Below are 12,436 nucleotides of genomic sequence, written 5' to 3'. Positions count from 1 at the left end.
TCAAGCAATTCTGAAGTATACAGTATATTATTAACTATCTTTATGTTGTGCAGTGTTCCTCTACTCCAACCAAAATTTTGCTCATTTTGACCAACATTGTCTCCTTCCTCTCTAGATTGGTAACTAGAATTCTGCTCTTGGCTTTTGTAATCTTTTTGTTTTGTTTTTTGCCAGTCCTGGGGCTTGAACTCAGGACCTGAGCACTGTCCCTGGCTTCTTTTCACTCAAGACTAGCACTCTACCACTTGAGCCATGGTGCCACTTCCAGCTTTTTCTATATATGTGGTGCGTCATGTATATATGGCTTCATGTATACGAGGCGAGCACTTTACCACTAGGCCATATTCCCTGCCCCTAAATAGGCATTTTTAACAAGTGCCAGGTAATGTTGATGCAGCTGGCCCATGGACCACACTTTGAGTGGTGTTGGCAGAGAACAAAGTCTGGCACAGACCAAACACTGTATAAAAGTTTGTAGGGTGGTTTTTTATTTTTTTATTATTTTTTTTTTTTTGCCAGTCCTGGGGCTTAGACTCAGGGCCTGAGCACTGTCCCTGGCTTCTTTTTGCTCAAGGCCAGCACTCTGCCACTTGAGCCACAGCGCCACTTCTGGCCATTTTCTGTATATGTGGTGCTGGGGAATTGAACCCAGGGCCTCATGTATACGAGGCAAGCTCTCTTGCCACTAGGCCATATCCCCAGCCCCTTTAGGGTGTTTTTTTTTGTTTTGTTTTTGCCAGTCCTGGGGTTTGAACTCATGGCCCAAGAACTGTCCCTGGCTTCTTTTTGTTCAAGGCTAGCACTCTACCACTTGAGCCACAGCACCACTTCCGGCTTTTTCTGTTTATGTGGTGCTAAGGAATGGAACCCAGGGCTTCATGCATGCTAGGCAAGCACTCTACTGCTAAGCTACATTCCAGCTTGAGTTTGTAGTTTTTAATCAGAGTAAAAGCAGAATTTGAACTTAAGCTATCAAATTGACTTTTAAGCTTAATAAAACTCTGCAATTTGTCCCTTGTGGATATTTCTCCTGTCTCAGAAAATTGGTTGGGTACTTGGTAGTACCCACATTAGCTTTTCAAAGCCACATTAGCTTTTGGAGGGCTTATTGGAGACCTGGTTATGTGTCAGGGCTTTCAGACCATGGATGATAGCACAGAGTATGAGGCACATTTCCTGTCCTTTTAAGAATTTTCAGCTTGGCTGGGGAATGTCTTCTAGGTATGAAATGTCACATCAGTACAGGACCTGGAAAAGTCACAGACAGTGTGATAGCCAGATTAAACAGCAAAAACACAGGGCTATGGCATTGTGGAAGACTCCCATGAGAACCGTGTGAGTTGTCCTAAAGAATGAGTTAAGGGGGCTGGGGAATATGGCCTAGTGGTAAAGTGCTTGCCTCACATGCATGAAGCCCTAGGCTCGATTCCTCAGCACCACATATAGAAAAAGCCAGGAGTGGCGCTGTGGCTCAAGTGGTAGAGAGCTAGCCTTGAGCAAAAAGAAGCCAGGGACAATGCTGAGGCCTTGAGCTCAAGCTTCAGGACTGGCAAAAAAAAAATGAGTAAGGTTTGGATATTGGAGCCAGAGGAGCCCATGTAGACAGGCAGCAGAGGGATGAGCCGTGTTGTGAGGATAAGGAGGGATGCATACTGCCGGGTGAACTGTGTGCCAGACAAGGACTTTGAATGTTTACTTTCTGATCTCATTTACTTCTCAGAACAGTAAGTAGGGAAAAGGAGGTTCAGAGTAGTCAGTAAGCAGCCTACACTCACACAGCCAGCCAGTGGTAGAGGTCAGATTCAAACTTAGGTCAGACTACTACAAACCTTTGCTTTGTCTGCTGTGAAAAGCTGCTCCACTGGGAGAGGATGGCTTAGGACTAGAGCAAGACTCACTCAGGCACAGCAGGTGCGGGTGTACTTAGGAACTGCGTATACTCAGGTCTGGGCTCCATTCACCTGGCTTGCCTCTAATCTAGGTCCAGGGCCTTGTAGGAGAAGCAGTGAGAAAGCAGCCTTGAAGTCAGGTGCTGGAATTTTAAGGACCTATCCTTGGAGTTTAGATTTTGTTTCCTAACAGAAGGGAGCCATGGAAGCTTTCAGATCAGGGAGCCACTGGATTGGAACAGGTGATTGCGATTAAGTGTAGAATGGAAACAAGTTGGGAAGGTCTCAAGTTGTCTAGGGGAGGTGATTAATTGGACTCCAAATAGAATAGTAGAAAAAGGAAGGAACTGATGCCAGCTGTTTCTTTTAAGACCCTGCAGAAATTGGTGCTAGGCTTCCAGGCTGTGGGAAAGTGTTAACAACCCAGCAGCCATTGTCATTGACCACTGGCAAAAGGGAGATAACACATGGAAGGCAGAGTAAGAAGCCCCTAAGTGGCTTGCACAGGTTGACAGAGGAAACTAGGTTTGGAGTCTTCCTCAAAGAGATGTGACTGTAGCCCTGGATATCTACTTTGACTATTATTTCTGGGTTCTCATAGGACCCCCTTCTCCACTCCCCACAACATGCCAGCTTGTGAGTTTGCTTGACTGTGTTCCCTTGCTTGGTGTCCTAACCTGTCCTTCCCCTTCTTCTCAGCCTTCCCTCGGACCAAACACTTCCTCGCCAGGGTCCTAGCCAGTCTCTGAACTTCCCAGAAAACTACCAGACTCTTCCCAGGAGCACACGACACCCTTCGGGGAGCTCCTCACCCCCTCCCCGGAATCTGCCAAGTGACTACAAGTATGCCCAGGACCGAGCTAGCCACCTGAAGATGTCCAGTGAGGAGCGCCGGGCACACCGCGATGGCACTGTGTGGCAGCTGTATGAGTGGCAGCAGCGTCAGCAGTTCCGGCATGGCAGTCCCACGGCACCCATCTGTGCAGGCTCCCCGGAATTCACCGACCAGGGCCGGAGCAGAAGCATGCTGGAGGTGCCCCGCTCCATCTCTGTGCCTCCGTCTCCCTCTGACATCCCTCCCACAGGGCCGCCAAGGGTCTTCCCACCCCGGCGCCCACACACACCAGCAGAGAGGGTCACAGTGAAACCACCAGACCAGAGGAGGAGTGTGGACATCTCTCTGGGGGGTTCTCCCAGGAAGGCACGCGGCCACACCATCAAGGTGAGACGTGGGGACTTTTGTCAGCACCTGGCGTCTGGTTTGGGGATTTGAGCCATCAGGACTAATAATGATGGCTAATATTCATGCTGTATTTTTAGGTGTCAGTGTTGTTCTAAAGGTTTTGATTTGATTCTTACTATAGCCCTATGATGTGTATAACTATGGCTAGATCTCAGTCACAGGTGAGAACTCTGAAGCAATGAGACAGAGAAGCTTGCTTGATCATTCAGCTAGAAGTCCACTTTCCAGAGGTTGGGCAGGAAAAGATGTCTGTGTTCACTCAGTGCAATTATTTAGAGCAGCTCCACTTAAGTTTCTCTCCAAGGGGCTTTCACAGTTGTGAAAACTTTCTCTGTGCTATAGAGTGAGGATGATGGGTTGCCCATTTTACAGATGAATCTAAGGCTCCCTCTTAGACGTCTTACCTGGCCCAGTTGTGATTTCTCACCTCCCTTTCCCCTCCAACAGAACTCATCTCACGTGGACCGGCGCTCCATGCCCTCCATGGGCTATATGACACACACTGTCAGTGCTCCCAGTTTACATGGCAAATCGGTAAGCATCCCCTTACCTCCCCTTGTGAGTGAATGACATGAAGCAGCCTATACAGCCCTGCTTTGTTGGGCATGTTTCCTTCCTCTGAGGAAACACAGGCATGGGGCTGGGGATATGGCCTAGTGGCAAGAGAGCTTGCCTCATATACATGAGGCCCTGGGTTCGATTCCCCAGCACCACATATACAGAAAACGGCCAGAAGAGGCACTGTGGCTCAAGTGGCAGAGTGCTAGCCTTGAGCAAAAGGAAGCCAGGGACAGTGCTCAGGCCCTGAGTCCAAGGCCCACTGCCCCCCCCCAAAGGAAACGCAGGCTAAAGGGCAACTATCAACCCCTGTTTTAGAGATGAGGATTCACAAGTCCAATAACTTCCTGAGGGTCCTGTAGCTAGACCTCCAAATATTGAGGGAAAAATAAAGGGGAATCTTGGCCTTCTGTTCTTTTTTGGATAGCATTTTTTTCCCAGAGGACTATTCTAAATACTTACTCTCCTGTTAGCCCTCTTCTTTCTTCCCTGGTGTTCACTTTGAGCAGTTTATTTTGTCTTCAAATCTTGGGTCTCTGTGTGTTTGCACTGGTGGTTGCAGATTTCCTGCAAAAATGACTTCCTACAGCCCTGTGCTGCTAGTGCCTTTATTTGTTCTAATGACAGAGTGAATGCAATCACTGCTTAGCGGTATATCCCCAGGGCTGTGCTCACACTGGGGTGAGGAGTGTAATTGCAGTGGTGTGCCCTGTGGTGGCTAATTCCCTCCTGATGTGTCTACACCTCTGCAGCTGGAGGAGCTCTCGCTGCTTCTTACCCACTTGCGGCGGCACCAGGCCAAGTTGGCCAGCGTGCGAAATTTTGCCGTCGGCCAGTTACTTCAACACCACCTGACCTTTCCCACCTGCCAGGTCAGCCTCGGTGGGCTCTCCCAGGCTGGGGCTAGGGAGTAGCCTGCTGGCCTCTGTCCCTTTGTGCCATGTTCCAGTCTGTCTTTGCTGTCTGGCTCTCTCCCTCATTCCTTGCCTGTTTGCTTCTAGATGCCACCACCAGGCACTGTGTGGCAGTGGGGAGCTCGCCCCTCTGGTGCTGGGGAGGGGCTGCATGTGTGGTGGGAGGGACCAGAACTGTGGCTTATTGGGCTGTACATGGTGACTGCACGGCTGGTGTGTGGTCTTGTCCAAAGAGCTGTGCCGCTGTCAGCCTGTTACACACAGGGGCACTCCTTAGGCTGCTGGAAGGCGTGTGGGGGGGGATCAGCCTGGAGAGGGGATGCAGGGTACACTCTCTTTTCTGGACAGGGCATGCTGACTCACAAGCAGTGCACATCTCCTATCCTGCTGTGCCCCACAGTAACCTAGAAGAGAGTGGAAAGTACAGGGTTGTTACCAATAAGGACAAGAGGATGCAGAAGGGGAAGTGACCTGTCCAGGATTCCTCGCTAGATGCAGGCAGGCTGAAGCCAAACTCAAGATCCTGTTGAATACAGTGTTCTGAACAAGGTTCAGGAAGGATAGTGGGCTTTGCAGGAAGGTTTCTCAAGGACTGGCCAGGGATTTACTCCTCCGGGCATCCCAGCTTAAGAGACTGACACCTGCCTGGAGTTGTACCTAGGGTAAGACAGGTTCTGTCACAGACAGGGACAGATGAGAAAGATGTTGAGACTATCATTTCATCTCCTGGCCTAGGTTAGTGAGACCTAAGGGACTCAGGAAATGTATTTAGAAAAATCATATGCAAGAACATATGCAAAAACAATGCATAACTTGTGAATCTGGGTGATCTTTTAGTAGTATTTTCCAGCTCTTTCTTGCCTACTTTGATTACAAGTAAATGGGGACCTGGTGAGTTGGGGAAGCAGGGATGTGTAAGAGGGCAGTGTATGGACTGAAAAAAGAGCTTGCAAGCCACAAGCGTCCCAGGCTTTCCCATGCATAAACACCGCGTGACCTTCTCAGCACTGTGTGACTTTCTCATGTGGTTTGTTTATATGACTACCTTGCACCTGAGCTCATACATGAAAACCATTTTCTCCCACCCTAGCTTGCTTAGCTACGATACCCTGGAAGCCTGCTGAGAAAGTGGCATCAGACATTCTTAAACTGTTTCATTCCTCTGCCTTACTGTTAGCTTCTATGCTCTGCCACCTAGGAGAGCATGAGCTCCTGGAAAGAGTCTTTTTCAAATTTTCATTGTTACCAGTATTACTCTAATGAGTTGGACAGACTGTCAGAAGGACCTCAAGCAGACAGCCCTCAGTGCTTAAGCATTAGCTCCATGCCTAGCCAAGAAGCATAAAACATTCAGGAAACTTTAGTAGCTGCTGGGTTCAAAGGTCACTCAAGTCATCTCTCCACCTCTTCTGGGCATCCAGCTGTAACCACTCTGGATTATCTTACTTCATGCATGTGAAGTGACCCAGTCCAAAGGATTGATGATGAAAATTGGAACAGTCTTGATTGATGGGGTCCTATCTCAGATGTGGCATGTGCTCTTCCAGGTAGACATCCTGGTTCTGCCCCAAGCCCAGCATCCACCTCAGTTTTCTGCTGTGCTAGCCTGCTGGTAGTGTCTCCCCCACCAAACTACTAATGGAGGGACAGCTAGTTTTCCCTGCAGCCACCAGCAGACTCTTCCATGCCAAGAGCAGGCTCTGAGCTGCAAGACATCCGTGCTTCCTCCGTGGTCCTGGATGTGTTGTCCTGCTGTGGTCCCTTGTGCCCAAAGCTGTGCAATGTAAATGACTTGTGAAGCTCCAAATCATGAAATCCTTGGCTCTTATAACTGTTGGTTTTGTTTCTCCTCTCCCTGTGCTTCCTTTGAAGGCTGATGATACCTACCTCCAGCTGAAGAAAGACTTGGAGTACCTGGATCTAAAGGTGAGTGAGTGGCCTCAGGGTCTGGGCTTCCTTGGATTCTCATTTTCTTGGACCTTGATTAAGCCCAGAGTCAAAGGCCATCCAGTTTTACTAATCTGGATTCCAAGTGTAAATGTCTCCAATTTGAATCGGAAGAGTTTTAGTTTTTAAGCTCTGCAGTTGCTCTGAGTTCTGCTGCGATGTCCCTTGGCTTATAGAATGAGGGGAAAGCTTTTGATCTCTTCCTTCCCTTGGTTAAAACCAAAATTGCCTCTAAAAATAACCATTTACTTCTTCAAAGCCTCTGGTGGGGTCAAGGATGTATGTTCATTTCAGAAGGTGTTACTGATGTGTATTTTCGGTCACAAGTGGCTCAGTGGATTCTCTTGTTTAGTCGCTGAGGGAGCAAGTTCTACATGGAGCAATGTGGTTTTGAAGCTCACTGGTAGCCCTCCCTTCTCCATTTAGAGGTGAACACTGGGCTCCTGTAGGGGATAACACTCTAGGCTCTGACTCAGCCTTCACAGAACAGAGAACCCAAGAAGGCTCCTGTGGAAGAGAGGCATTCTGTGAAAGAGAGCCACTATTGTGCCTTCCCACAGCTCTGAAAGCTCCCACTGTGAATAGCCCTCCTTAGGTCTGCACTATGCATCAGACTGTAGGAATGTGACCTTTAATCAGCCGAGGGTGGGGATGGCCTGTGTGGCTCCATAGGGATATGCAAAACTTCAGCATACCTGGCTTGAGATGATTTTTAACACAGGGATCTTTATCCAGCCTGGCAGATTGAGGACATGAATGTTAGGCCTCAAAGCAGCAGGTAGGTTGGAGGGGTTTCTCAAGCTGAGGCACCACCAAATTCTGTGGTTAGAAATTACTTAGATATCTATTGAGTACTGTGTGCCCAGCTCTGCAGGGAACAGGGGAAGGTGCAAGAGAAGAATTAAGGCTGTGATCTGAAGAAACTCCCAAAGAATCTAGGTTGAAGAAAGAAAATATACCAAAGTAATGGACTATACACAATGACCGTAATCTGTTTGGCCCAGTCCTCAGCTGAACTCATGAGAATCACTGGGTTCCTAGGAAGACTTCTAAGAGGAGGGAGTGTGTGTGTGTGTGTGTGTGTGTGTGTGTGTGTGTGTGTGTGTGTGTGTGTGTGTGTAGTTTTGAAGAACCAGGGGCTTGGGGATGGTTGAGATTAGAGGGGAAGGAATGGAGGGAACCAAAGTGAGCCAGGGTATAGTGGAGTGGATAGGTCCACAGAGGGGTCCTGATGGATCCTGATGCTATCCTAGACCTTAGAAAGAGGTTCCTTGAGCACAAAGGGATTAGAGAAGGAGAAACTGAAGCAGAACAGGGCTTCTGTATGTCCTTACTCCAACAGAAATACTGTGCATACCAATTACTAGGTTTACTTCTCTCAAATTATTTAATTCTCACAGAAGCCCTATAAAGAAAGTCATGGTGTCATATGAGGCTCAGAGAGGTAAATGACTTCCCTAAGACCATACCAGTAGTTCTAGGAGTAAGGCATTAACATTTGGATATAACTCAAAAACTTGTACTATTGGGCTGGGAATGTGGCTTAGTGGTAGAGTGCTTGCCTAGCATGCATGAAGCCCTGGGTTCAATTCCTCAGCAACACATATACAGAAAAGGCCAGAAGTGGCACTGTGGCTCAAGTGGTAGAGTGCTAGCCTTGAGCAAAAAGCAGCCAGGGACAGTGCTCAGGCTTTGAGTTCAAGCCCCAGGAAAAAATGTGCTATTAATAGCTTCTCTCAGAAAGTTGCTTCTACTGCTGTGGACTCTTGGCATTCAGCTTCAGTGGGAGCCAAGTGAGATGCTTAGGCAAGCACCTAGGGGTGGGTGCTTTATTAGCCAGGAGCTGTATGTGAGCTTTTGGTTTTCTGGGTTTTGTCATTGTTTGTCATGAAAGCAGCTGTGTTGATATAAAAAGTTCTGTAGTATTATAGCTAAACTCATCTCAGAGAACCAGTTCCCACCAGTAGCTGGGAGAGCCAAGGCTCACTAATAGCCCATGTGAGAGAAGATGTATATATGTACTGTGTATGAATCAGAGGACAGAGGTCTTTGCTGTTCTGCTCAGACCCAGATGGGAAATAGGGTTCCTACTTCAAGGAAGAGTTAAGTTATGGCCAAGGGCCTGTACAACTTTAGTTGGTGTTCAAGTCTTAACCCATCCTCCTAAATCCAAAGGAGATATTCCAATCCCCATGGCCAAGAGCAGTGTTCCAGGGGACCCATTAGCCCATGTTATTAGCCCTCTACTTCCCTTGGTGTGCTTAACCTCCTCCCATTCTACAGAATAAGCGCTGCCTTTCCCCGCAAATCCAGTTTCTCTTCCTGCCCAGCATCCCTGTGGAACAAGGGAGGAGTTTCCTATTGGGAAAGCACTCCAGTAGTTGACACAGCTGAGTGCAGAGTGACTGAAGGATTTAAGGATGCCCTGGGAGAGATGTAGACAGTCTGTAAAGTTCTGGTGTGTTACAGTGTGTTCTCTGTGGTCCTAAGGGAGAATTTTTGGACAGGGTTTTATTTAGAAGACTTTTCTGTAAAGGCCACCTCTTACAAACTCACTGTCACTGGGCTGCAGCTGAGGTTGTGTGAGACTGACTAGCATGAGGGGTTAGATTAGGAAAACTCCATGGCCCATTGGTCCTTTGATTCTATGACATGCTAATCAAATATCCCTACAAGACTAGTCACAAATGGGCTCTGAAGACTACCCTAGGCATAGAAATAGGTACAGGCGTGGATCATTTGGGACTAGCTTTTCGTGAGAGGTTTCTCCCAGGTCCTTGATGGGCACGGAAAGGAGATAAGCCTCTCTGGAAAAGGAGAGTCTGCCTGAAATCTTGTCTGCTCACTCTCCCCACCATGTTGGCTTCGGGGGCCCCAAGTCATTGGTCTTGGAACCAGGATCTGTCTGCCCTCTGATCAGCCAGTGCGTCGCTTCCAGGTAGTGGTATTTGCTTCCTCACTGGAGCATTCCTGCTGGAGGACCACGTGGTCAAGAGTGCTGTCGCAAAAGGCACTCTGTACTAAAATAGTTGGGGGAGGACCTGCTTTTCTGCCATTTTACTTGGTGGTACCAGGGTGAAAAAGAGTCTACAGTACATTGATTAGATATCTATTCTGCTGGCAGTGTTTGTATGGTTGGTGATCATTGTGTTTAATCTCAGCAACGTTGAGTACCAGGAATTATTATCCCTGTCTTACTAACTAGGAACTATAGTCTCAGATAAGCCTATTTCCTGACTTAAAAAAATAATTTACAAGGCTGGGAATATGGCCTAGTGGCAAGAGTGCTTGCCTCCTATACATGAGGCCCTGGGTTCAATTCCCCAGCACCACATATACAGAAAATGGCCAGAGGGGGCGCTGTGGCTCAAGTGGCAGAGTGCTAGCCTTGAGCAAAAAGAAGCCAGGGACAGTGCTCAGGCCCTGAGTCCAAGCCCCAGGACTGGCCAAAAAAAAAAAAAAAAATTTACATTAGTCATACAGGGAGGAATTCATTTTTACATTTCTATACATATTCATAATCTAATCTTATCTTACTCCTTCTTATATGTCCCCTTTCTCCCTTGCCAAAACAATTTCAAGAGGTCTAATTGTTTTCATAAATGCAAACAACTTACTTACCTGCCTTCTTTTTTCCACGTATCACATGCTTTGTCAGCCTAGAGTTGTTGTCTTAGAGTTGTATTTCTGACACAGAAGATTTTCTCTTCATAACTTTAAACCCCAGTTGGCTCAAAAAAGTGGGCTAGATTGGGGGAGGGATCACTATAGTTAAGAACTTACTTTTTTCTGATTGTGGGGCTTGAACTCTGGGCCTGAGAACTGTCCCTGAGCTCTTCAGCTCAAGGCTTTACCACTTTGAGCCACAACTCCATTCCCGGTTTTCTGGTGGTTAATTGGAGATAAGAGTCTCACGGACTTTGCTGCCCAGACTGACTTCTAACCATAATCCTCAGATCTCAGCCTCCTTACTAAGTAGCTAGGATTACAGGCGTGAGCCACCAGTGCCCAGGAATAACTTTTAATTTTTCAAAATTCACTTTTCATTTTTATTTGCACATTCTTTTGAGACAGAGTCTCACTCTGTTAACCAGGAAGAGGATGAGAAGGGAGGGAGAGGAGAGGGGAGGAAAGGGGAGATCTGTAGGGCTGTGTCCAGTCAGAGCCTTTAGTTCTCAGTATTCACCATTTTTAAACTAAAAATGACTCCTATGTACACTAAAGTTTGAGGCCTGTGGTTCTGCAGTAGAAATTGTTAACCCTGGCTATGAACTAAAACTACTAGGGAACTTCTAGAATAAATATCCACGCTTGGGTCCTACCCTTAGAGACTGTGGTTTTACTCTCCAGGCATTATTCTTTAGAAAATCAAAAGGAAAGACTATCTTAGGTATTTTTTAACATGTGGAATAACCAGACTTCTTCAAAGTGATGATTCTCAGAGTGTGATTCCTCAGATGGGCAGCTTAGCAACAGTCAAGAATTGGTTAGCAATGTAAAGTTGTGAGGCCCAGCTACTCTGCTTCTAACAATCCTTCTAGGTGATTCTGCTGTATGCTAAGATTTGAGTACCCATGATTTACAGCAGTAATTCTACTCAATCCCGACTTCACCTTAGATTTTTTAAGAATCTCCATGCTGGAGCCAGGCATAGTGATCTCATCCCTGTAATTCCAGCTACCTGGGAAGCAGAGATAGGAGGATTGAAGTTTGAGGCCAATCTCTAACAACAACAACAACAACAACAACAACAAAAGTTAGACTGTTTTTCAACAAGTCTGGCATGGTGGCACATGTCTATAGTCCCAGCTGTGCGGGCAGGAGGTGTAGGTAGGAGGCTCATGGACCAGACTGGCCTAGACAAAAGGCACGAGCCTCTGTCTGAAAACTAAAGCAGAAAGTGCCAGAGGTGTGGATTAAGTGTTAAAAGTGCCTGCACAAGGCCCTGTGATCAAACCTTAATACCAACACCTTAATTTAAAAAAATAAAGAAAAGAATCCTGATGCTAGGCTATGGTGTGACTGAGGGTAAAGCATTTGCCTAGCATACACAAGACCTTGGATTCAATTCCCAGAACCATAATTTAAAACAAAGAATAGTCAGACAGACCCATCCCAGATCTGTGACATCAGAATTGGCTAGGATGAGACTCCAGCCCCAGTGTTTTTAAGTGTTTTCCAGATGATTCTGGTTTTCAGCCAGGGCTGAAATCCACTTTCATAAAAGATTAGGAGCTTTTGGGTCCCTTTTGGGACCATAGGTAAGACAAGACCATTTAGGCACATCTCAAGTATGGAGGTGAATGTCAAGGACTTGGGGGAATGAGGATGGATGTTATAACAGCAAAGTAAGATTAATGCACAGCACCACTCTTAAGATTTGGCATGCTACAGAGTGTTCTGAACAAGCAAGGAATAAGCAAAATTGCCTTCCTTCTGTGGCAGAACCTGGAAGGAAATAGGTGCTGATATAGCCTGCATACAGTCACTGCAGTCAGATCATATTAAACCTGTCTTGCAGAGGAGGGGCCCCAAGTGCAGCAAGGTTCTTTGTAATTGCACCACACACATCCGCCTTGAGATTCTCCCCTTGCCAGTTCCCCCGAGTCTAGCTGCTTCAAGTCTTGTTTGATGTCTCACCTGTTACGTTTTGTTGTATTTGCCTTTTTGTTTGGAACAGATTAAAAATAATGAGCCTTTGATCAACGTGCTTTACAAAGTGCTGAAGAAGTCAGCACGGGGCTGTCGGCCCAGGAGAAGCGTAAGATGATCTGATCCGTCTCCAAGCGGGGCCATTCCATTGCTTCTAGCTCAGTGCCGGCTCCATCACTTGCTTAACCAGTTGCTCTCCTGATCGCCCCACGCTTCCTGCAAGTCATTTCGGT

At 47.1% G+C, this 12,436-nt stretch overlaps 1 protein-coding gene across 7 annotated transcripts in view; it reads left to right on the top strand.

Annotated features, from left to right (window-relative positions):
* The window catches only part of Plekha7 (pleckstrin homology domain containing A7), a 200,601-nt gene that overhangs the window by 162,532 nt on the left and 25,633 nt on the right, over window positions 1–12,436 (top strand). For all 7 annotated transcript variants that reach the window (XM_048360240.1, XM_048360239.1, XM_048360242.1 and 4 more), the window contains 3 exons: window positions 2,589–3,111; window positions 3,580–3,666; window positions 6,477–6,530. In XM_048360240.1, coding sequence (XP_048216197.1) covers window positions 2,589–3,111; window positions 3,580–3,666; window positions 6,477–6,530 — 664 coding nt within the window. The remainder of the gene's footprint in view (window positions 1–2,588; window positions 3,112–3,579; window positions 3,667–6,476; window positions 6,531–12,436) is intronic.

Source organism: Perognathus longimembris, chromosome 13 (assembly GCF_023159225.1).
Source record: "Perognathus longimembris pacificus isolate PPM17 chromosome 13, ASM2315922v1, whole genome shotgun sequence".
NCBI classification, from domain to species: domain Eukaryota; kingdom Metazoa; phylum Chordata; class Mammalia; order Rodentia; family Heteromyidae; genus Perognathus; species Perognathus longimembris.
This window is presented reverse-complemented; position numbering and strand designations above follow the sequence as displayed.